This window comes from Sus scrofa, chromosome 13, assembly GCF_000003025.6.
Source record: "Sus scrofa isolate TJ Tabasco breed Duroc chromosome 13, Sscrofa11.1, whole genome shotgun sequence".
In the NCBI taxonomy this organism is placed as follows: domain Eukaryota; kingdom Metazoa; phylum Chordata; class Mammalia; order Artiodactyla; family Suidae; genus Sus; species Sus scrofa.
Genome location: NC_010455.5, coordinates 82,880,113 through 82,906,458, shown reverse-complemented (window position 1 = coordinate 82,906,458; position 26,346 = coordinate 82,880,113). Strand labels below are relative to the sequence as shown.

Genomic DNA, 26,346 nt, shown 5'->3' with positions numbered 1-26,346 from the left:
GTCCTTAATCTTTTTTCACTTTTTATTACAGTTTTAATTGTCATTTGACTCCCATCGTTAACTATATAACAGTTAGTGATCTTATTTTACTTTCCTCCTTTTCCTTCCTCTCTCCTTCCAGTTTTTAGTTGCCTTCTAACTACTTTGTCAGAACACGTAATGTTTACACATTGTTCTTCACACCATAACCTCAATCTTGTTTTAGTGTTACCTTTACAATTGAATGTGTAAAGTGGTCACTGCAGGTCTTTTTGCAATACTTCCCCAGGCATATTTTGGTTGGTGAAGCTAATTCTCTAACAGATTCCTCAGAGGGGGTATATATTCATAGTATTACCATTCAGACTCCCCCCCCCCCAGTTTTATTGATGTAACTAATGTAACATTGTATGAGTTTAAGGTGGATAATATACATGTTTTTAAAATTTTTATTGAAGTGTAGATGATTGACAATGTTGTGTTAATTTCTACTGTATAGCAAAGTGATTCAGTGATACAAACATACATATTTTTTTCGTATTCTTTTTTTTTTTTCTTTTAGGGCCACACATACAACATATGGAAGTTCCCAGGTTTGGGTTTGAATCAGAGCTGTAGCTGCTGGCCTACACCACAGCCACAGCAATGTAGGACTCAAGCCACATCTGTGACCTATACCACAGCTTACGGCAATGCTAGATCCTTAACCCACTGAGTGAGAGCAGGGATTGAACCCACATCCTCATGGATACTAGTTGCGTTCTTAACCTTCTGAGCCTCAATGGGAACTCTGTATTTTTTTGTATTCTTTTTTTTTTTTTTTTTTTTTGTCTTTTTGCTATTTCTTTGGGTCGCTCCTGCGGCATATGGAGGTTCCCAGGCTAGGGGTCAAATTGGAGCTGTAGCCACTGGCCTATGCCACAGCCACAGCAACTCGGGATCCGAGCCGCGTCTGCGACCTACACCACAGCTCACGGCAACGCCAGATCGTCAACCTACTGAGCAAGGGCAGGGATCAAACCCCCAACCTCATGGTTCCTAGTCGGATTCGTTAACCACTGCGCCTCGATGGGAACTCCCGTATTCTTTTCCATTATGCTTTATTACAGGATATTAAATATAGTTCCCTGTGCTACACAGTGGGACCTTGTTATTCATCCATTCTATATGTAATAGTTTGCATCTGCTAATCCCAAACTCCCTATCCATTCCTCCCCCACCTCCTGTCCCTTTTGGCAACCACAAGTCTGTTCTTGGTCTGTGAGTCTACTGTTTTGTAGATAGATTGATTTGTGTCACATTTTAGATTCCACTGTAAGTGATCTCATATGGTATTTGCCTTTCTCTTTCTGACTTACTTCACTTAGTATGAGTATCTATGGTTGCATCCATGTTGCTGCAAATGGTGTTATTTTGTTCTTTTTTATGGCTTAGGATTCCATTGTATGTGTGTACCACATCTTACATTCATCTGTTGATGGACATTTAGGTTGTTTCTATGTCTTGGCTACAATATGCATGTTTTTACTGTAAAATGATGACCACAGGAAGTTTAAATTATTAATTCACATAGTTAAACATTTTTTTTTGTTGTTATTTTTTTGTCTTTTCTAGGGCCACACCTGTGGCATATGGAGGTTCCCAGGATAGGGGTCTAATTGGAGCTGTAGCTGCCGGCCTGCACCAGAGCCACAGCAACGCGGGATCTGACCAACGTCTGTGACCTCCACCACAGCTCACGGCAATGCTGGATCCTTAATCCACTGAGCGAGGCCACGGATTGAACCTGCAATCTCATGGTTCCTAGTCGGATTTGTTTCCACTGCGCCACGATGGGAACTCTGAGATAGTATTGTTTATTGTAGCCACAATGCAGTGCACTACAGCCCCAAAACTTATTTATCTTATTTAAAAGTTATTTATTCCATGTGTAGGTGAGATCATACAGTATTTGTCCTTTTCTGTTTGATTTATTTTACTTAGGTTATTACATTCAAGGTGTATCCATGTTATTGCAAATGACAGGATGTCTTTCTTTTTATGGCTGAATAATATTCTCTTGTACATATAGCATATTTTCTTTATCCATTCATCCATCAGTGGACCCTTAGGTTGTTTTCATGTATTGATTATTGTAAAGAATGCTTTGATGAACATGGGGAGGCAGCTATCTCTTTGAGATAGTGGTTTTATTTCCTTCAGACATGTACCTAGAAGTGGAATTGCTGAATCACATGGTAGTTCTATTTTTAATTTTTTGAGGAGTCTTCATACTGTTTCCAGTAGGGACTGCACCAGTTTACATTCCCACCAAAAGTACATGAGGGTCCCTTTTACTCCACATCCTTGCCAACACTTTTTTTTTTTTTTTTAATGATACCATTCTAACAGGTATGAAGTGGTATCTCCTTGTGGTTTTGATTTGCATCTCCCTGATGCCTAGTGATGTTAATTAAGTACCTTTTCATGTACCTCCTGATTTTCCTGAACCTCTTGAGTAAAAGTATGTCTTCTTTGGAAGAAATGTTTATTCAGATACTCTGCCCATTTTTAAAACTGGTTATTTGGTTTTTTGCTATTGAATTGTATGAGTTCTTTATGTGTTTGTTGGATATTAGTCATCAGATATATGATTTACAAATATTTTCTCCCATTTGGTAGGTTGCTTTTTTGTTTTATTGATGATTTCCTTTGCTGTACAGAAGCTTTTTAGTTTGGTGTAGTCCCATTTGTTTATTTTTGCTTTTGTTGCCTTTGCTTTTAGTGTCAAATCCAAAAAATCATTGCCAAGACCAATATCAAGGAGCTTACCCTCAACATTGTTTTTTGATGTTTTTGAAACCTGCAGAACAGCTTGGCAGGATATAATATCCTTGGTTTACATTTTCTTTCCTTAAGTTGCTTAAAAATGCTGCTCTGCTGTTTCCTTGATTTATATGTTATTTTTGAAGTAATTTATTGCTGGCCTAGCTTCCTTACCTTTGTAAATTATTTCATCTTTTTTTGCCTGAATGTCCTGAAGTGTTTTTTTTTTTTTTTTTTTTTTCTTCCCTTTAAACAATTTTTCAAGGATATGTCTTACAGTTGCTCATTCTGGGTCAGGTTTCCCAGGTTACCTGGTAGGCCTTTTGAACATGTAGATTCAGGACATTTATTTCTGGAAAGTTTTTGTATTTCATAGTTTAGTGCTGACCTGTTGTTTTGACTCTCTTCCTTAGGGACTTCAGTCATATTGCTGATGTTCTCCCCTCTTTGCTTATCATCTGTATCAGCCAATTTCTCTCTGACCCGTTTGCTTCTTTCTTTTTCCTTTTTTTTTTTTGGGCCGGTGGGGGGGGGCTCACCCTCAGCAGGTGAAAGTTCCTGGGCCAGGGATCGATCCCACACCACGGCAGCAACCCAAGTCACTGAAGTGACAATGCTGTATTCTTAACCCACTGCGCCACAGTGGGAACTCTGCTTCTTTCTTTATTTCACTTTCATTTTCTTTATTGTTTTCTGCTTTTCTTAAACATCCTTTGTTAAGTCTTTATTAATACCCCTTATGTGCCTTATAATTAATTTTCATTTTTATATGATTTTATCTTCTCTTTCTTTCTGGAGTTCAGTCTACTGTATTTAATTTCTTTTTTTTCTTCCAGTTTTATTGAGATATAATCAACATACTGCACTGTACAAGTTTAAGGTGCATAGCAAAATGACTTGACTTTATATACATCATAAAATGATGATCACAATAAGTTTAGTGAACATTCATCATCTCATATAGATACAACATTAAAGAAATAAAAAACAATTTTTTTCCTTGTGATGAGAACTCAGGATTCACTCTCTTGACAGTGTTCATATATAATGTACAACAGTGTTAACTATATTTATCATGTTGTATGTTACATCTCTCTCTTGCTGGTTTTGTCCATTTTGGCTCTTAGTTTTTTTATTTCTGACTCAAGGTTTTCTTTCATACTCATAAAATCTTTTTTGAGGAGATGTAATTCAATATTGAGTGTGTTACAGTTTTTTCCAACTTCGTAGTTGGTTTATGGGGGATAAAACCATCAACAGAAAAGCTTTCTTTTGGGTTTTTCTGGCTTTCTGCAGCACTTTTGTTGTTGTTGTTGTCTATTCATTTTGTGGACAGAGTTTCTAGTTTGAGAGTTCTGATTTTGTCACTATTCCCTCTCCTGTTCAGTATCTTTTATGAATTTGTGGCGTAGATGGTGAGGAAGAAGGCTAGAGGAAGGCTTGGTATGTTTTGTTTTTATTTCCTTTCTGGAGAATCCTTAACTTCCTACCTCCTACAGCCTTCCTTCCATTCATTGCTTTGTCTCCAAGAGGTACCATCTCCTCTTCCATCTATATACCTGATTCTCCTCTGGAAGTAGTTCTCAGGGGCTGTCACTTCTGTTCCAGCAGTTTCCATACACTTTCCACATTCCTAGGGCTATCAGTTATCTTCCTAATTTGTGTCCACTATTAGCTTTCATTGTTTTACTTTTTCTGGGGGTCATTTTGTCTGTGCTTTCTGATCCTCCTTGCTTTTTAAAAAAAAAATTTTTTTTTTTTTTTAATGTTTCCATGGCACAAGGAAATTCCTGGGCCTGGGATTGAACCCACACCATGGCAGAGACAATGCTGAATCCTTAACCACTAGGCCACCAGGGAACTCCCCCTCTGCTCTTTGCATAGTCTTTTTAGCTTCCTCACTCACTTTCTGCATCCACCAGCTTGCCGAAGGTAGGCAGTTGGACTTCTTATGGAATTTATTTTTTTCTCCCTAACTTATAGGTAATTTGAGTGTTGTTGTGATCTCTGTCTTCTGATAATGACAGTGTTGAAGGCATGGGTTCTGTGTGGTTTTATTTATTTTCCTTGTTTCTTTTATATCTGCTTGGGGAAGCTGAGGGAAAGATTTGTACTTTGAGGGAAAGATGGCTACCAGAATTATTCTGCAAACTTGAAAGTTTCAACAATCCCTATTTTCATATAATTTTATACCTGAAAAACCCAAAAGAGTCAGCTGAAGAACCACTACAGACGACAAGAGGATTCAGTTATATAGTACTGCATAAAATTAATTAACAGAGGGAGTTCCCACTGTAGTGCAGCAAGTTAAGGATCCAGTGTTCTACATCTGTGGCATAGATTGCAGCTGTTGCTCAGATTCAGTCCCTGGCCATGGGTGCATAATAAAAAAAAAAAGAAAAAAAATCAATAGAAATCCATAATTTTTTAAGTACAAAGAGTTCAGAAGATATAATGGAGAATTCTATGTATAATAGGAAAACGACCAGCTAAAAAAAACCCTCAAAAAGCAAAAAATAAAATGCCTAGAATAACTGTAACAGGAAATGCCTAAAACCCGTTGCATTAGTTTGCTAGGGCTGCTATAACAAAGTACTGCACACTGGATATCTTTAACAACAGAAATTTATTCTTTCCCTGTTCTTATAGATATCTGAAATCCAGGTGTCTGCAGGACCATCCTCCCTTCAAAGCCTTTAGAGAAGGAGCCTCCTTTGCCTTTTTCAGCTCCTAGTAGTGCAAGGCATTTCTTGATTCTGGAAGCATAACTCCAGTCTTTGCCTCCATCTTCACTTGGCCAACTCCCTGTTGTGTTTTTGTATCTTTTCTCTTTTCTTTTTTTTTTTTTGGGGGGGGTTGCACACACGCATATGGAGGTTCCCAGGCTAGGGGGTTGAATCAGAGCTGTAGCTGCCAGCCTACACCACAGCCACAGCAAAGCCAGACCCAAGCCCAATCTGTGACCTACACCACAGCCCATGGCAACGCCAGATCCTTAACTCAATGAGCGAGGCCAGGGATCAAACCCACAACCTCATGGTTCCTAGTTGGGTTCATTACCACTGAGCCACAACGAGAACTCCTAATTAGTTAATTTTTAAACCAGTGTTAAATAAATCAGATTGAAAATATGTTATGTGATTGTTCTTTTTAAGTGGCTAGAGGGCTCATACAAAGAAGACAAGTTTTCTAATACTCTCTTGTCTCCAGAAGTCTCTTTTAGATAATTTTAAACTGTATAATACTGGTGTTTTTCAGATAACCCAAACTTCCTTAAATGTTTTAAAAATCTTAAATTACTTTAAAATGAAAACTGCCCGGGACTCATCTTTTTGTGATATCATGGAACGTGTATATACTCACATCCCGCTAACCTAAACTTTATTATGAATTTTGGTTGTACGTGACCTTGCCCAAGTTATTTGTGCTGACTCAGTTTTCCCGCCTGTAGAAATGGAGTTAATAACTATTTATAGGGTTATTTGGGGGTAATAATATAGTAAATAGCTTGTGTGATGATGCTGATTATAAAATTGTTTCATTTTCGTGGAATATAGGTTAAGTGTTTATATAAGTAAAGCACTATTCTAAATGAGGATTAGAAAATGCTATTTTCTTCAGAGATTGCTTTTATTGCTCCCATTTTTCTTTTCTTCTTGGACTCAGAGGTAAACTGAACATTTTATGCTTGCATAGTTTTGTACAACATTTTGGTCTGTAAGTTATATTAATACACAAATGATATTTTAAAAACTCATCTAGCCTTATCAAGTAAGGATGAGTCTTGACATTTGTATTACTAATCTAAAGATATATTTATTTGGAGATGAGACTTTGCTGAAGAGCATATGGGCAACAGGTGACCTAATCCATGTAGTCATTGTGCATAAATTGATTAATGGTTTAAAAATTGGCTTGTACTACTTGATAAAAGAACCTTTCTTTGGGTTCTTTGCAGGATCTTGAAAGGTGATTTTGTTCTGAATTTGGGTCATCTCTTCTGATGCTGCTTATTTGGACAGGGCAGAAATAAGTTTTCTCTCTTGTTTTCAGTAATTAAGAACAAATAATAAGTGTTATGATTTATGAAAATGTTTGAAACAGAAGCATTCCTTAGGTTTTGTTGTGTGTATAGGAATATGTCATTAATCCAGTTTTGCCAAGGAATGAGGGAGGAATTCTGTTTCAGTAAATTTACTTGGTAAAATACAATCATGTGTATATTTTTCTTCAGTACTAAGCTGCCAGTTGTCAATTTGTCAGTATGCTCATCTGTAACAGTGCCTAGCTATTTGCCCCCTATCCTTTCTATTGAGTATAATTGGCTTCAAGCCTGATAACCAAGATAAACAAATTTACTAAGAATTTTATGTTGAATTAAATCAGTAGGGTGAAGAAAGGCCTAAGTGCTTGAGTTACTGACCAGTGCATAGGTTTTGTGGAAGCTAGTTTAAGAGCTGGGGACTCCCCCCCCCCCACCTTATTTCTGAGTTTTGAGTTTTGTTCCAGTTGGTTAAGGTAAATGAATTGTAAATGGTGGGTATACATTTATTTGGTATAGTCAAGAAATGGAGGTATTCCCTTGTGGCTCAGCGGTAACAAACCCGACTAGTATCCATGAGGATGTGGGTTCAATTCCTGGCCTTGCTCAGTGGGTTCAGGATCCGGTGTTGCTGTGAGCTGTGGTGTAGGTTGCCTTGGATGTCATATAGGCTGGCAGCTGCAGTTCCGATTCAGCCCCTAACCTGGGAACTTCCATATGCTACAGGTACGGCCCTAGAAAACCAAAAAAAAAAAAAAAAAAAAAAAAAAACCAAAAAGAAAGAAAAGAAATCTTTAAAAAGAAGAAAAGCCTGACCCAGTGATATATGATTTGTCCTATATTAAAGGAATTCTTTTGGTAAATAAGTTTTCCTTTTATACATGGATTTATTATCATAGTAATTACATATTTTGTTGTATTTTGGGAATATATTATATCTCAAAGCAAATATATTTTATAAATTAGCATAGCAGTTAACATGCGTGCTGGTCTAAGTTCCTGGATTGATATTCTGGCATTGCTATTTACACAGTTCCTTAACTGAGCAATTATTTCAACTTTCTAAAGCTCAGTTTTATCTTCCGTAAAATGTGACTAGTAATAATGTTTACCTGATAGACTTGTGGTATGAGTTGATTGAGATTATATATGTGAAGCACTTAGGTAGATATGCTTATCACCAAAGAAAAAGCTACATACTATCACTTTCTATGAGAATATCTTCTAATCACCACCATTTATCAAGTTTAGAGTGCAGAAAAAGAACACTGAAGGAAGTTAACGTCAAAAACTTACTGTAGTTGCCTTTCAGAGGCTGCTGTTTGTTACCTGCTTTATTGTTGTGTATGTTTTTCCAAACTTTGAGATATGAACAGGTATTTAAAATTTCTACTGTCTTCCTTTTAAATATGCTGGCTCTGCTGAAATTTAATTTTTAGGAGCCTGTTTTTCAGCAATGTTAGAAAGTCTGCAAACCCCACTTCAAGTAATGTTAGTTCTACAGATATATCCATAATTATTTTTGCTTTCTTCCCTATGTTCTGATTAATGTTGTACCAATTTAAAAGGCTTTGTGCCCACAGCTGCTAAATTGTGATTGGAGAGGAAAGGGGTTTGAATTTTGAGACCATCTGTGGGAGTTGCATTGTCTGAGTCTGACAAGAGATCATGGCAGATGGTGAGGTCACTAAGACTGACTTTTTGAGCTTGACATAATGTGTTCATGAAGCTGGAAGAAGAAATCCGACTTATTTTTTTAACCAACAGAAGAGCATGGTGACAGGAAGAAGTGCACAATTGTTAAGTCTGGATGAAACATAATGCATCAGTGCACATGACTGGTTTATCTTTGAGAATCACCAGTACTGCCAAAGATGGCAGTTTCTTGAAACATTTGGTGCCTTGTTTATTTACTTTCTAGGCACTTGGTTTAAGTCATACACGGCAAATGATTTTTAGATTAAAGACAGTGTAAAAGACAAAAGCTTTACAAATACTTAGAAATGTATACTTTTGAATTAAAAGGGTATAAGCTGTCACTCAAAGCCAGTACATTATACTTCTTTTTTTTTTTTTTTTGTCTTTTGTCCTTTTAGGGCCGCACTCATGGCATATGGAGGTTCCCAGGCTAGGGGTCTAATGGGAGCTGTTGCTGCTGGCCTAGGCCACATCCACAGCCACAGCAACGCCAGATCCCAGCACAGCTCATGGCAATGCCGGATCCTTAACCCACTGAGCAAGGCCAGGGATTGAACCTCCAACCTCATGGTTCCTAGTCAGATTCGTTTCTGCTGCGCTGCAACAGGAACTTCATACTTTTTCTTTTTTTTTCTTTTTGTCTTTTGTCTTTTGTCTTTTTTGTTGTTGTTGTTGTTGTTGTTGCTATTTCTTGGGCTGCTCCCGCGGCATATGGAGGTTCCCAGGCTAGGGGTTGAATCGGAGCTGTAGCCACCGGCCTACGCCAGAGCCACAGCAACGCAGGATCCGAGCCACGTCTGCAACCTACACCACAGCTCACGGCAATGCCAGATCGTTAACCCACTGAGCAAGGGCAGGGACCGAACCCGCAACCTCATGGTTCCTAGTTGGATTCGTTAACCACTGCACCACGACGGGAACTCCCATACTTTTTCATTTTTAATTGAATGCAGATCTCTATCGTAGTCCCATTTATTTTTATTACATTTATCATAATGTAATTTTATTTAAGCTAAATTACCCTTGAAGGTTTATGCTTAACCTTCATCTGCTAGGAGGTCTCCAGTGCCTGCATTAGTGTTTTCACCCTCAGTGGGTATTCAGTAAATGCGGGATAGAAAGGTAAAGTAATGAATGAAGTTATTGCCTACTCCTGTTGATTTTAGAAGAGTTTTTCCTAACCACAATTAATCACTTTTTTTCTGCTTTAAAATTGTATTTATGTTGTGCTATTTATTACTTCCACTCCATGTGAATTATGTATTTATTTTGGAGGAAGAAACTTTAATTTGTCAGAAGTCAATAAACCACTTTTTCCCTTAACATTGATTGAGTACTTTACCTCTTGTTAGGCAGTGTCCTAATTATTTTCCTTGTCTTGACTCATTTAATTAAGTAGAAGTACGACGGCTATTTTACAGAGGAAGAAATTGAGGCCCAGTGATGTTTAATGTAAATTTGCTCAAGTTATTCATGCACTTTGGCTCTATTTCAAGCATTTGTTGTTTAGGTAACATTTAGAGGTTGCAGTTTATGCTGAGCTCTGGTGAGAAGATATAAAGGGAATACTAAAGAAAACTATGTTTTGTCCTATCAAACTCAATTAATGTGGCTAAGAAGTATTTTCTGTTGATCACCTCTTAACAGTGTGTTGAAATAGTAACACCCTGTTAATTTCTCTTTGTTTGCATGAGTAACACAGTGCTGCTCAGTAGCCCAGCCCTTGTGACATATAATCCTGTGTTGAACACTGAATATAGTAATGAAGCAGATGCATGGAGACAAGGAGCTCTAGCCATGACAACCATACTCTGGAAATGAAGAAATGGGGAGATGTGGGAAAATGATATTTACTAGCTGAATCTGGTAGCCCAGCCCAACAATGTCTGCTTATATTTCATTGGTCAGAATTATATCATAGTCAATCCCATCTGAGAGGAAGGCCAAGAATATAGTATTTTTAGTTGGGCAGGTTGCCACCTTCAACTTCTCCCAAGGAAGAAGAGGAACATGATAGGTAACAGGATCTGCCTTAGGTAGATATAGCGGCTTTCTAAAATTTAGCAAGTATTTTGGATGGAAAAACTTCAATTTTTTTGTTATATTTTAATAAGTCATAAGGCAATCTAGAAAATATTTAATACTGAATTTTCTCCTTGGCTGGGAGTGTTCAGTAGAAGGCATTTGTTACATTGACTTGGTGGATCTGGTGCTTGTCACTTTGATACAATGTATCCAATTTATTTCTACCCTAACCCTGAAAAATTCTACATACCTATTTTTCAAATGAGGACACTGAGGCTCAAAGAGGTTAAATCCTTTGTTCGAGGTCATACAAGTAATAAATATCAGAGCTGAGACTGAGTCTGTGTTTAAAACGAAAAAAAAATTCCATGCTCTTTCCATTCTGCCACACTGCTGCTTTACTTCTTAGATGTCTATGTCAAGTAGACATCTATTTAGTAATAATAAAATCAAAAGAATGGCTTAGAAACAGTTGTTATTTTGATTTTTTTCCATTAATTCTTGCTCCTTGATTTTCTTCTTTCTTTGAGTTCCCACTTATCTTTTTTAAAATTAATTAATTAATGTTTGTCTTTTGTCCTTTTTAGGGTCACACCCTCGCCATATGGAGGTTCCCAGGCTAGGGGTCGAATCGGAGCTGTAGACGCTGGCCTCCGCCAGAGCCACAGCAACGCGGGATCCGAGCCGCGTCTGCGACTACACACCACAGCTCACGGCAACAACGGATCCTGAACCCCACTGAGCAAGGCCAGGGATCGAACTGGCAACCTCACGGTTCCTAGTCGGATTTGTTTCTGCTGCGCCACAACAGGAACTCCCCCACTGATCTTTTTAAACTTTTAAGTTAGTCACTTAATAAATTTAAAAAATGTAAATTTACTTCTGTTACTACTGTTTCACTGGTACTTTACAATTCATTCCTAAATATTTCAAATTTCCCTCTTTAATTCATGGTTTCTTTGAACAGTAATATAGTTTTCTAAATATATGACTTTTTAAGAAATTATTGATTCCTACTTTAATTGCATTGTGATCTGAGACTATAATCCACATAATATTGTCTCTTTGAGATTTGTTACTACTCCATTGGTGATTTTTGTATGTGGACAAATTTTGTAAATATGTACTCAAAGAGATGTTTCGTATCCACTAGGTACAGAGTTTGATGTAGATCTGTTAAATCAAGCTTGCTTAAAATATTAATCTTCGGAATTAAATACTTAAATGTTAGCCTTAAATTCTTAGTTTGAATATGTCAGATGGTTTTGTCAATGGGATATCAAGAATTTGTGCTTTATTATTTATCTTATATTTGTAACACTGAAGAGGACATAAATAATTGATAAATGTGAGACAATTCCAGTGTAGGAACTTGAGTCTTATATTAGGTCATAATATCCATGACCAAATCCATGGCTACAATGGAAAGCAAAAATCACAGTTGTAGTTCAGGTCTTACTTGGATTTTTAAAATATATATTTTATCATTGAAAAATAACCTTGTATTGAAAAGTAAAAACCAGAGATCCCGTCGTAGCTCAGTGGTTAACAAATCCGACTAGGAACCATGAGGTTGCGGGTTTAATCCCTGGCCTTGCTTAGTGGGTTAGGGATCCAGCATTGCCGTGAGCTGTGGTGTAGGTTGCAGACGCGGCTCAGATCCCGCGTTGCTGTGGCTCTGGCGTGGGCCGGCGTACAGCTCCAATTCGACCCCTAGCCTGGGAACCTCCATATGCTGTGGGAGTGGCCCTAGAAAAGACCAAAAAATAAAAATAAAAAATAAAAAACCTCATTCCCCTCCCCAGAGTTTTACTTGTGGATTCAAATTCTAGCATATAAGGCAAACATTTGAAGCCTCCATTTCTTCAAGCCCCTATTATTTATGATCTTTTCAAATTTTTTACTTTATCCTTCCTCTTGAATGTCTAAGTCAAGAAGTTTAATTGTGAAATAATTTTAAAATAAGAGAAAAGTGGCAGAAATAGGGCAAAGACCTCCTGAATACCCTTTACCTAGATTCGCCAGCTGTCAGCATTTTGCCACATATGCTTTAATGCTCCCACTTTCTATGTATAGATTATGTACTTTTTTCATGATTTGAAAGTAAGTTCCTGCTATCATACCCTTTCACTCCTAAATATTTTGATATATTTTTTTCTAAGAACAAGGATATTCACTTAAAAAAAAAAAAATAACCACATACACAAAGTCCTCTGATCAAAAGCGGGAAACGTTAACAGTCTCTGTTACTTCTTAGCTGAGTTGATTTGGTCAGATTATTTAACATCTCTAAATTGTAATTTTTATCTGGAAAATGACAATTAGAATGGTGTAGATCTCATAGTGTTATAAGGATTAATTTAGATAATTCGCTTAAAGAACAATGCATGTCTCATAGTAAATATGACAGATGTTGCTTATTATTATCATATTATTATTATTACATTACTATTCCCTTTTTTCCCTTTAACAGGATGTTCTTTTAAAGAATTATTGAAGACGAAGTTTTTTTTTATTTTTGTTTTTTGTTGATTTTTTAATGGCTTTACAGAATTTTAAATTGAATACAGTTTGACATGACGGCAAAAAATGTAAGTACTTGTAAATTTTTAAATGTAAGTATTTTAAAAATGGGTTGTACTTTTTCCTATACATATTTTTTCACTATTCTGGATTAATCACATTCAGTTTACCACATTAATTTATCTCTGTTTTTGTTTCTGCGTAGAGAGATGGTAAACTTTAACACTACTGAGTGTCATGCTCTCATGGGCATGGTAGCAATCTTGTAAATCCCTGCCAGGTCGCTCCATCAACAGCTGCAAAATTGCTGTCTCCGGAAAGTTTCCCACCCCCTCCTGTTTTGGCTACTGTTAATACATTTGTTTTGGTCCCTGCTAGTGAGTTAGCTCCTTGGCCTAATTGAGAAAAATCAGTGTTTTCTTCAGCTCCATTTTTTTTTTTCTTTGGGATTTACTCTTGGAAATGTGTAAGTCAGATGTTGTGCAAAAAGCAGCCTGCTGTCCTCCATGAGATGATTCCCGAGAGAACAGTAGACTTTGGATGTTGTAGGGAAACTAGTTGTTTTCTTCTGCTTCAGATAGACTGTCAATTCTGAATCTTCTTCCTTTCTTTTTTTTTTTTTTTTTGTCTTTTGTTGTTGTTGTTGTTGTTGCTATTTCTTGGGCCGCTCCCGCGGCATATGGAGGTTCCCAGGCTAGGGGTTGAATCGGAGTTGTAGCCGCCGGCCTACGCCAGAGCCACAGCAACGCGGGATCCGAGCCGCGTCTGCAACCTACACCACAGCTCACAGCAATGCCAGATCGTTAACCCACTGAGCAAGGGCAGGGACCGAACCCGCAACCTCATGGTTCCTAGTCGGATTCGTTAACCACTGCGCCACGACGGGAACTCCTGAATCTTCTTCCTTTCAAGTTACATTCTTACGGTCACCCAGTATCAATGGATTTATTTCCACTTATGGTGAAAGATTATGCCAGAAAGTAAGTACTACAACAGACAGGAAAATAACTGATTGTAATTGCTGTACTGGTCCCAGATTATTATGTTGGAAACTTTGATCACAGGTAACAAAAAACAGCTTGGCTCCCTTAAACAGAAAGAGGATTTGTTATAAAGATGCAGGAATGTCTCAAGGGATACAAGAATAGAAATTTAGCAGGCCCTCAGAAAGATCTGGGTCCAGAAACTTGAAAGCTACCAGGCATCGAAGCAGGATTTGATTTCTGTTTGTCATCCCTATTTGTTTCTGTGCATCTACTTTGTTCCTCTCTGTCTCTCTGCAAATCTTACTCAGTTCTCTGGTCAGCATCTCCACCTACATGTTACAGCACCAGTTTGTTCAGGGACAGAGAGAGATGAAGGAAGGAGGGGGCAGCCTGACAAATCCTGTCTGCCTAACTGCAGACTCCTCGGGAAGGACCTCTGGCACTGCTGCTGTCTGACATCCACTAGTAGTGTGGCTAGTTGTGACCAGAGCAAGTGTTATAATGTGTAAAAAGATCTTGTGAGTCGGACAGATAGTCCCAGATACTACCCATTATATACATCTAAAGAAGAGCATCAAAAACCTGTGTTTACTTATCTCTATTTTCATATTATTGACCTTGCTTTTAACATGCATTTGTAGCTATAAGCAGGTACAGATTTTGCTTCATTATCATCTAATTAATTTTATTTTGATAAATTATCTGGACTAGATTGCTTTAATTTATGGCTCTTGTATGTATTCATTAGACTGCTGTTTGGGGAAAAGAAGAAGCAAAGTTTTGGTCTGTGTATTGGGAATTTTCTCGCAGGATAATTTCTTGATTTTTCTCTCCATTAGAAAAAAAACTGTTGCCTTTGGAATGGATTAACAATGAGATTCTGCTGTGTAGCCCTGGGAACTATGTCTAGTCACTTATGATGGAGCATGATAATTTGAGAAAAAAGAATATATGCATGTATATATAACTGTCTTGCCATGCTGTACAGTAGAAAAAAATTTGTATTGGGGAAATAACAATTAAAAAAAAAAGAAAAAAAAAAAGAAAATGTAAAAGTTATCCTGAACAGTAAGGTGGTTCACATTCAAATAGCAAGTATGTTTTGGCTTAAAATGTACCTTGAATCAAATATAATCTTCCCAGCTGTAAGTACTGTTTGCTTTATTAAAAGTTGTTTTCTGGAGTTCCTTTTATGGCTCAGCAGTTAATGAACCTGACTAGGATCCATAAGGATTTGGGTTCAATCCCTGGTCTCACTCAGTGGGTTAAGGTTCCGGCGTTGCCATGAGCTGTGGTGTAGGTCACAGGCACCGCTCAGATCCCATGTTGCTGTGGCTGCGGCACAGACTGGCAGCTGTAGCTCTGATTCCACCCCTAGCCTGGGAACTTCCATATGCCGCAGTGCAGCCCTAAAAAGCAAAAAAAGCAAAAAAAAAAAAAAAAAAAAAAAAGTTGTTTTCCGAAGGTAACATAAAACCTTTGAGCCAGTGGTAACCGTGCTCCTGTTATTTTGTTTGGGTCTTTGAAAGAACTCAAACAGTAATGCAGTTCGTTTCTCCTTCTGCTACAGCAGTTTAGGAGCAGGGGGATAGTGAGCTGACCCTCTACTGATACCCTGGAATTGGGGACGTGGAGGGTTCAGGCCTCAGACTGGGCGAAGCATGTGGGAAAGAATTGAGATAGGCTGTCTGAATATCCAGTCAAATTCACAGCCATTCTGCAATAGACAAGAACATTTTTGTGGCTTTTAATAGGGTCAGAATACTTACTGGAAGGATTATACCAGGGCCACGAGCAATTCCCTCTCCTCTCTCCCCTCCCTTTCTTTCTCCAACAAATAAATGTATCCAATAACATTCCAGGCTCCTGCCTTCTTGAAATTTATAGCATTGTGGGAGAAGATAAATAAATAATGTCCCATAATGATAAATGTTATGAAGAAAAATAAAACAGGGTAAGAGGAGAGAAAGTGATGGGAGTAGGGGGATCTTTTTAAACAAGGTGTTTAGCAGAGTCCTCTTGAAGGCAATAACGCTTAGGCAGAGGAATGCTCTTAATTCTCAATCGAAGAAGGCTCCAGCCATGTGATTATCTGGGGAAAGAGAATTCCAGGTAGAGGCAGGAGAAGGTGTAGTTGTTCAAGAACAGCAAGATGGGGAGTTCCCGTCATGGCTCAGTGGTAAGGAACCCAACCGTATCTCTGAGGATGCAGGTTAGATCCTTGGCCTCGCTCAGCGGGTTAAGGATCCGGTGCTGCTGTGAGCTGTGGTGTAGTCTCAGACGCGGCTCAGATCCTGAGTTGCTGTGGCTGTGGGGTAGGCTGGCAGCTACAGCTCTGATTTGACCCCTAGCCTGGGAACCCCTATATGCTGTGGGTATGGTCCTAAAAAGACAAGACAAAAAAAAAAAAAAGAAGAAGAAGAAGAAGAAGAAAGAAAGAAAAAGAACAGCAAGATGCCCAGTTGACAGATGAAACAGTCCTAACTAAGCAAAGGATCGTGGGAGGAGATGGAGTTGGGGAGAAAGCAGGAGCCAGGTCACGGGGAGCCTTAGCCTTGAGGACTGGGGTGAGTGGTATATATTTTAAATGTCAGTGGGAAGCTATTGGAGGTTTGAGGATGGTTGTGTGACCTGACTTAGCATTTTGAAGAGTTTGTTTTGGATGCTGAGTGAATGGCCTGAAAAGGGACATAGTAGAAGGAGGAGGACTCATTTGATACTTAGTCCAGTAGTTAGACAACAGAGTATGGTGACTAGGTCTGGGGTCCTGATATGGGAGAGGGGGAAAAGCGGCTGGACCTGGGATGTATTTGAAAGGACAGCCTTCAGGACTTATTGAGTAATTAGGATATGGGGACAGGGAAGAAGTTAGAGATTTCTCAGCATTTGGCTTGTGTAACTCGCTAAGTGGCTTTGTGGTTTAATAAGAAGAGGAACTCTTGGGGAAGTGCAGGATTTTGTGGCAACTTCAAAAGTTGTTTTGAACATATTAAAGTTAGGGACCTGAAAACAGGAGATATTGGCCAGGTAGTTAATTAAATGAGAAATAAATGACTCTCAGGGGAAAGTATGGGGCTGGATATAGAAATTTTGGAATCACTGCATATTAAATTACTTTAAAGCAGTGGGACTCCATGCATGGCCACAAATTACATAAGTACCAAGGTCTGAACACAGGGTTCTCCAACAACTGGGGAGGAGGAGAGGCAGCAGAGGAGACTTATGGAATGAACAGAAAAGAAGGAACTGGGGGTACCCTGATGATGTGGAAGCCAAGTGAAGAAAGTGTTTCAAGAAAGAGTGAGTGATCATTGTGTCACACACCACTGAATAGTGACTCTTAGACATGGAAGAGATTGCCAAGGTCTTACAGAGGCGTTATTAAACGTGTCCAAATATTTATGTCTTTATTTCGTGTTTCTCATTTTGCATTTCTCTTATGAGAACTGGTTTGTGGGTTTTGTTTTGTGAAGACTTACTTTTGCCTTATCTATGCCACTCTAGGTCTCTTATGGTTACAGGTGTTAGAAACTCTATTCAGAATAGCTCAAGACAAAAAGTAGAATGGTTTGATTGGTATAACTGGAAAGTCTGGAGTACTCTGGCTTCAAATACAGCTGTAGTCAGGGGATCAATGGAGCCAGGGCTCTGTCTCCGTTTTTCCAGCCCTTGGCTTCATAATGCTATCTCAGAAGAAAAGAGGGACCTCTTTTTTTTTTGGCCGTATCCATGGCACATGGAAGTTCCTGGGCCAGGGACTGAACCTGCACCACAGCAGTGACATCAGATCTTTAACCCACTGAGCCACCCAAGAGCTTCAAGAGGGAACTTTTCTTTCCTGACATTACATTTTAGATTCCATGGAGGAGCTTTGGTTGATGCCTCTTGGCCCACATGCTTAGACAAGTAATTGTAGAGAAGGAAGTGGGGTACTGCAAACGGCCCACTGCTTCCCTCTGAGTTGCGAGTCCACTTCTGCTGCTGTAGCACACTTGAGGCTCTCAGATTAACAGCCCTGCCAGAACTCCCATGGATTGTGGGATAGATCATTTTGCAAAAGGATGTTCTGCAGATCTGGCTATATATTCATTGTATCTGTGATAAAGCTGTTATCAAGTAGTATCTATTATCCAGTGATAATCTTCTAGAACAGAAATGCAGGTATGGGAGTTCCTGTTGTGGCTCAGCATACGAAACAAATATGAGTAGCATTCATGAGGATGCAGGTTCAATCCCTGGTCTTGCTCAGTGGGTGAAGGATCCAGCGTTGCTGTGAGCTGTGCTGAAGGTCACAGATGTGGCTTGGATCCCGCATTGCTGTGGCCGTGGCATAGGCCAGCAGCCACGGCTCTAATTAGACCCCTAGCCCTGGAAACTCCATATGCCATGGATGCGGCCCTGAAAGGGGGGGGGGCAAAAAAAATCCAGGTGTGTTCTCAGTATACAGTAAAAGAATTTGAAATATATTTGAGATACAATTTTTTGCCTTGTCAAAGAATCTTTTAAAAATATGTAAGCCATGATATTTATTATAAAAAAAATTAGAAAATACAGATAAAGAAAAACTAGCATAGAGATTATCAGCAAAATTCTATGAATATATCTGGTATATACACAAACGTGTATGTATATGTCATATAAAATTATGTATTATATGTCAGAGATGTACATTATGCATCTATGTATATTATATATCCGAGAAGTTATAGTCTATGTATATTATATATCAGATAATTTTGGGTTTTTTGGCTATGCCTGCAGCATGGAGAAGCTCCTGGGCCAGGAATTGAACCCATACTACAGCGGCGATCTGAGCCTCAGCAATGACAATGCTGGATCCTTAACCTGCTGCCCCAGCCCGGAATTCCTTTCTTAACTTTTTATTCTTGTTTACTCCTTGGATTACTTCTAAGAAGAAAAATCTTATGAAATTACTAATCCAAAGGATGTGTACCTTTCAGGGGACTTTTGATTCATATTGCTAAGTTGCATATCAGAAAGATTGCACAGTTTATATATTCACCAGTGGTGTATGAGATTGCCATTTCCCTTTATTTTCTTTTTAATCTTTGTCAAACCGAGCAAAAACGGTATGTAATTTACTAAATTTCTCTGATTGCTAGTGAGGTCAAACTGGTATTCTCTATATTTACTGGTCAGTAAACATATAGAATGTTTCTCTTACGAATTGTCTAGGTCCTTGTGCAAGTAGTAGAACCATTGCCATTTGAATAACAACCCACATTTGAATATTGCTCTGCCGTTAATGAACATGTTCACATAATTATCTGAAGAGCTGAGTTTGTCGTACACATATGTATTGTCATCCCCATTTTGCAGTGACTGTTCTAAGATCACCTTGATTGTGAGTGAACAGTAGAGCTCTGAATCCTGTTTTCTTTCAGTTATATCAATCTGAAATGTTAACTATCAGAGAAATTATAATGCTATTGTTGGGCAGTATCATTTGACTCAACATTTGGGCTTTGGATATTTTTATTCAATAGACATTAAATGTCTGTGTTTGAATGTCCAGATAGAAAACTTTTCTCAGGAGCTTATTAGATGAAAAATGTCGCATAAAATGAGTTTACTTTTTTCTCTTGATTTGTGAATCATTATAGAAAGATCCTTTTTAAAATAGATCAAGGAAAAAATAGCTAATATTTTTAAATGCCTCTCCTAGTTAACTTTTTCTACTCTCAAATAATCTACTTTTTCTTTAAATCTTTAAACTATACAGTATTTATGAAAGAAATTAATACATTTTGAAATTTTAATTAAGTTTTAGTAGTAGTTATTTAAGTTGTAAATACAGACACCATCCTTCCGTCTATGAGACCAAAATCACACACACTTTTGACTCACAATTGGCCTTTGCCTTTTTGGAGTATAGTCTGTTGGTTACTGAGGTGCAGGTGTACAGCTGCTTAAAAAGTTTCCGAATTTGTTTGCCCCTTCACTCTGCAGAAGTTGGACAGTAGAGCAGGTGTTTAAATGTAGCAGTAATCCAGTAACCGTGAACTCTCGGCTGTGAATATGTGGTTTTAGTTGAGGTTTTTGCCGTTATCTTTATATAATAACAAAAAAGAGATAAACTGATATTTTTCAAGTTACTGTAATACATGTGTTAAACAATCACATTGAATTAAGCATGGACTATATTAAAGGTTGTCTTTGCCTTCTTTGCTCTCTCTTTACAGTAGAACACCAAGTTTCGCCTTTCTCTTCTTTTTATAGGAGAAGAGCTTAAAAAGAGGAGGCTGTTAGTGATGCCACAGTAAACTCTTGACATTTACAAATTGAACACTTAACCTTAATATTTGTGAGTGCCTCTGGAGATCCATGCAGTGGTAATTTGTTGGAAATTTTGGTGCAAAAGGTTTACTTCTAATAGAATACTTATAAGAAACTGGACAAGATTAAAGATCTGCACCATTATCGACATGGATTTAAGAACCTATGTCTTAGATGTCTTTGTCTCAGCCGCTGCCATGAAAATTTAATGTTAGATGCTGGAGATAGATTATCAGAATTAATTTTTTCTGTGATTCGAATAATAGTAGAAATGCTTCTGGCAACATTTCTTGACAAAAAGAAATAGCTCTTAGTAGAACATGTGAACTACCAAATGATGAAATAATTAGCTATGACATTGTGAAATTATAAAGTGTCAAAAGAGTAGTTTTGAAGGATATATAGTGTTAAAGTAGTAGATAGCTTAAAAACATAAAGCAAGTACATACATATGAACCTCAAGAGCTTTGTATGCCTATAAATGCTTTCAATGTGTTAGTACTTTGAAATGATATTTGGGGTACCAAATCAGCCTTGATGTTTTAAGATTACACATCTACAGGGATTAAAACAATAATATTGTAGTCATAGTAGAACCATTTATTGGATACTGCTTTGTGACAAGTTTTCAAAAATGGAGGGTTTTTCCTGCTGTCTTTATAATAAAATTTTAAAATTCCATTTGATAATCCTACCATATTGAGTTCTTGATTCCAGGTAGTCCAGTGGACATCACATTAAAAGAAATAAATTGTCTAAGGGTGAATTTATAAACAGTCCTTCAAGTTATCATGCAAACAGTAATGAGTGTTAGCACGGATTAGGCACTGTGCTTTATAAGAATTCTTTCTTAATCTTTTTTAACAATCTGAATCGGTAAGCACCTCTAGCACCCCCTTATTGACAGATGAGGAGACTGAGGTATAGAGATTTTATGTGTCTTGATGAGCTGGAAGATGAACTGAAACAGTTAGACTTGAGGTCTGTGGACCTCACTTCTGTATTGTGGTATTGCTGGTCTTTAATAATCCATCACATGCCATAATGGTGGCAGGCATTATAGGCAGTGATTATGAACAGTAAGAATTAAGGGCAGCACCGAGGGTGGAATTTTGGTATATCTATTAGCAACGTCATGGCTGCCACAGTATTTACTTTCAAATAACCATCGGTAAAACCTGCTGATACCATTTTGCTCATAAGTGACATTATTTTATTAATTTCTCTTCATCTGGGCAATTCATATTTTTCCCAGTTCAAGCAATACGGCAAGATTTTTCTTTAAATCCTAGTCCTGCAGTTGATATAATTAACTCATCTTTATGTGACTACATATACTATTTGATATGGAATTCTGGTGGAAGGTTATTAATAATAGCTTATTAGGTGATCACATAATATTTAAGAACCTATTTTTAATTTTTAAAACTATTTTATTTAGGTTGGTTTGACTTCCACAAATGCAGAACTAAGAGGATTTATAGATCAGAATCTCAGTCCAACAAAAGGTAAGGACAGTTGAACAAAAATTTTCTGCATTGAGCTAGTATTTTTTTTTGCATTTGTTTTATAAAATAAGCAGCTACTTAAATTATATATATAGTAACAATTACCTAATATTACTTTATGTATACTAACAATTATGTAATATTACTGTGTTGTATTATCAAATAACTTGTATCATAAAAGTCAGTTACTCTGAGAGGTAGAGAGAACAAGAGAGAGTGTATGTATTTGTGTTTGTGTTTGAGAGCCTTACTTCCTAGTGATTTGACTTGTAAGGCAGTGCGATAGAATGAATGCATCTGTATGTAATACTTCGGTCTAATATATGGTTTACTGAGGGAGTGCTTATATTAAGAAACTGGCCCAACAGTACAAGAATTTATGCAGGACCCTGGTCAGTATCTTTCACTTATGTACCTTTCAACAGTATCTTTTGGAATGTAGCAGTAATGTACTGATATCTTTATGGTTGAAATAATATGACCTTTGGGATTGGCTTCCAGGTGATCCATTGGGGGAAGAAAAATAAAGTGAGTGAAGGTATAGATAAAGAGAATTGTCTGTGAGTTAGTTAATTGAGCTTGGTGATAGCTTCAAAGGGTTTCATTACTATTTTCTCTCTTTCTTTGTATATGTTTGAATTTTTCCATTATACATGTACAAAGGTAGATACAAAATGTATGCTGTTAGAATACAGATAGCTGAGAGAGAATCATCAGCTTTCTCAAAGGCTTTATGTCTAAGGGCTATATACTCTGGGAGACAGCTAGAGAAATCTGTATTTTAGTATAAAAATGTCTAGCTTATTAGTAGTAATGGTCTATAGAAATAGTCTAAGAATTTAAATGTATTAGGAAGCAATGAAAGAGATGCTTGAAACCTTGATGGTTCTCATTTTCCCCCAATTTTTTTTATTGTGGTCAAATACAAGTAACTTAAAATTTATTCTTCAAATATTTTTGGGAGTATAATTCAGTGGCCTTGAGTACATTCATGTTTTGCAGCTGTCCCACCATCATCCACATCCATAATACTCCTCATCTTGCGAAACTGAAATTCCAGACCCATTAAACAACAACTCCCCAATTCCTCCTCCTCTCAGCCTCTGGCAAGAACCATTCTACTTTCTGTATCTATGATTTTGACTACTCTGTGTACCTCATATAAGTAGAATCATATGGTATTTGTCTTTTTGTGATTGGCTTACTTTGCTTAGCGTGATGTTCATTTCATGATCATGCATCCTTGGCCTCTTTTGGCTCTGCCAGTGTCGCATACTTTCCATGGTTTGATAACTTGACAGTTTTGAGCTTTACTGGTTAGATGTTTTGTGGAATGTCCCTCAACTGGGATTTTTCTGATTGTTTTTATCATACTTAGATTGGAGCTATAGGTTTTTGAGAGAAAGACCACAAAGATAAAGTGCCGTTTTTATCACATCAAGAGTTATCAACATGATTTATCATTATTTCAATTAAAAAAAATGTTTGCAGCCTATAGTTGACTTACAATGTTGTATTAGTTTCAAGTGTGCAGCAAAATATTCAGTTAGGTATATGCATATATCTACTCCTTTTTTCCCATAGAGGTATTACAGAATATTGAATAGATTTCCTAGTGCTATACAGTAGGGCATTGTTAATTACCTATTTATATACTGTAGTGTGTATGCCCCCAATTTATCCCTCTCCCCCATGCTTCCCCCTATGGTAAAAAAAAGTTTGATTTCGAAAATCTGTGAGTTTGTTTCTATTTTATTTACTTTATTTCATTTTATTTTTTGTCTTTTTATTAGGGCTGCCCCCTGAGGCATATGGAGGTTCCTAGGCTAGGGGTCGAATCGGAGCTGTAGCTGCTGGCCTGCACTGCAGCTGCGAGGGATCCTTAACCACTGAGTGAGGCCAGGGATCGAACCTGAGTACTCAGTGGATGCTAGTTGGGTTTGTTAACCACTGAGCCATGACAGGAACTCCTGTTTCTATTTTATAATTTCTTTTGTATCATTTTTATTAGATTCCGTGTATAAGTGATACCATATGATATTTATCTTTCTTTGCCTTACTTCACTTAGTATGATAATCTCTAGGTCCCTCCACGTTGCTGCAAATGGCATTATTTCATTCTTTTTTATGGCTGAGTGGTATTCCACTGTATATATGTATCACATCTTTTTTTTTTCTTCATCTTTTTGCCTTTTCTAGGGCTGCTCCTGCAGCATATGGAGGTTCCCAGGCTAGGGGTCCAATTGGAGCTGTGGCCACTGGCCTACGGCACAGCCACAGCAACACCGGATCCTTAACCCACTGAGGAAGGCCAGGGATCGAACCTGCAACCTCATGGTTCCTAGTTGGATTTGTTTCCTCTGCAGCATATTGGGAACTCCATACCTCACTGTAGTTTTGATTTGCCTTTCTCTAGTAATAAGTGATGATGTGTTGAGCATTTTTCTGTTTTTTTAAAAAATTTTTTATTTAAAATTTTTTGATATTTATTTATTTACTTTTGTCTTTTTGCCATTTCTAGGGCTGCTCCCATGGCATATGGAGGTTCTCAGGCTAGGAGTCTAATCGGAGCTGTAGCCGCCGGCCTACGCCAGAGCCACAGCAACTCGGGATCCGAGCCCCATCTGCAACCGATACCATAGCTCACGGCGATGCCGGATCCTTAACCCACTGAGCAAGGCCAGGGATTGAACCCTCAACCTCATGGTTCCTAGTCGGATTCATTAACCACTGCGCCATGACGGGAACTCCTGATTTTTATTTTTTTCTGTCTTTTTGGGGCCTCGCCTGAGGCATATGGAGGTTCCCAGGCTAGGGGTCGAATCGGAGCTGTAACCGCCAGCCTACACCACAGCCACAGCGACGCCAGATCCCTAACCTACTGATTGAGGCCGTGATTGAACCTGCAACCTCATGGTTCCTAGTCGGAGTCATTTCCTCTGCGCCATGGTGGGAACTCCTTGAGTATCTTTTCATGTGCTTTTTGGCCATTTGCATGACTTATCATTATGGATGTGAACCTTGATCACCTGGCTGACAGTGTTTCTCATATGTCTCTACTCTACAGTGACTCTCTACTCCCCACCCCCACCCCCTCTTTCTATACTATAGGCTTTGGAAGGAAGCAATTATGTGCAGCCCACACTTGAGAAGTCGAAAGTTTGCTCTTCTTCTTTGAGGTGCGAGTATCTACATAATGTTTTTTCTTTTTCTTTTTTTGGGGGGCTACACCCATGTCATGTGGAAGTTCCTGCATCAGGGATCACACCCATATCACAGCAGTAACAACGTGATCCTTAACTTGTTGTACCACCAGTGAACTCCTCTACATGATTTGTTTGGAATTCTTCTACCCTAGATTTGTCTCTTCTTTCATATTTATTTCTTTAGTTAGTTAGCTAATTCTTTATTTATACCAGAATGGACTCCTGAATATTTTGTTTATACTTTGGATCATTGTCTAACAGTACTTTCTTGTTCAGGTTGTTAGAGCTGTGGGGAATCGGTGGCTTCTCTGGAGCACTGGAATGCAGGTTCGATCTCTGGCGAGGCACAGTGGGTTAAGGATTCAGCATTGCTGCAGCAGCAGCATAGGTCATAACTATGGCTCAGACTTGATTCCTGGCCCAGGAACTCCATCTGCCTTCAGGGCAGCCAAAACAGAAAAAAAAACTAAAACAAACCTATTTCCCCTTTTCTTTTTCCCATCTTACTGAATAGTAGTACTTTCCACCCTTTGCCCAACAACCAGAAACTGAAACATCTATCACCTTTGACTCTTTTTTCTTTCTCTTTTATTTTAATTGTATTGTCACTATTATTATTTTTTTTTTTTTCAGGGCCGCACCTGCGGCATTTGGAGGTTCCCAGGCTCGAGGTCCAATAAGAGCTACAGCTGCCGGCCTACACCACAGCCACAGCAATGCCATATCCAAGCTGCATCTGTGACCTACACCACAGCTCACAGCAATGCTGGATCCTTAACCCACTGAGTGAGGCCAGGGATTGAACCTGCAACCTCATGGTTCCTAGTCAGATTTGTTTCTGCTGCACCACGACGGGAACTCCCAATTTTTAAGTTTTAATTAATTTTAATTTTATTTATTTATTTGTTTAGGCCACACAGCACGCAAAGTTCTGTAGCTGGGGGTCAAGTTTGTGCTACAGCAGTAACCCCAGCCACAACAGTGACAATGCTGGATCCTTAACCCACTGAGCCAGCAAGGAACTCCTCATTTTTCTTGCTCTTTACTCCCAATCAGATCACTTACAAGACTTGCTAATTCCACCTAAATCTCTCAGTCCTCCCACCCATTTCCTCTATTCCATTGCTATTATCTTAGTTCAGACTACTGTAAACCATTTCCTGGATACTATAGCTATTTTCCTTCCCGATTTTATTTCTTTCTGTTTCATTCACTTTACTATAGCTACATTTTCTCAAACACAAATCTGAACAAGCCTTTTCATGTTAAAAAATTAT

At 38.1% G+C, this 26,346-nt stretch overlaps 1 protein-coding gene across 8 annotated transcripts in view; it reads left to right on the top strand.

The window, feature by feature from the left end:
- Positions 1-26,346, top strand: part of TFDP2 (transcription factor Dp-2) — a 185,345-nt gene that overhangs the window by 31,332 nt on the left and 127,667 nt on the right. For 4 of the 8 annotated variants that reach the window (XM_021069554.1, XM_021069553.1, XM_021069555.1 and 1 more), the window contains exons 2-3: positions 13,023-13,140; positions 21,797-21,863. The exons of 1 other annotated variant lie outside the window; for it this stretch is intronic. In XM_021069554.1, the coding sequence (XP_020925213.1) occupies positions 13,126-13,140; positions 21,797-21,863 (82 nt within the window). In that variant the 5' untranslated portion in view covers positions 13,023-13,125. Of the gene's footprint in view, positions 1-13,022; positions 13,141-13,914; positions 14,053-21,796; positions 21,864-26,346 lie in introns of those variants that run through there. 3 more of the 8 variants (XM_021069566.1, XM_021069563.1, XM_021069551.1) reach the window with 3 other exon arrangements.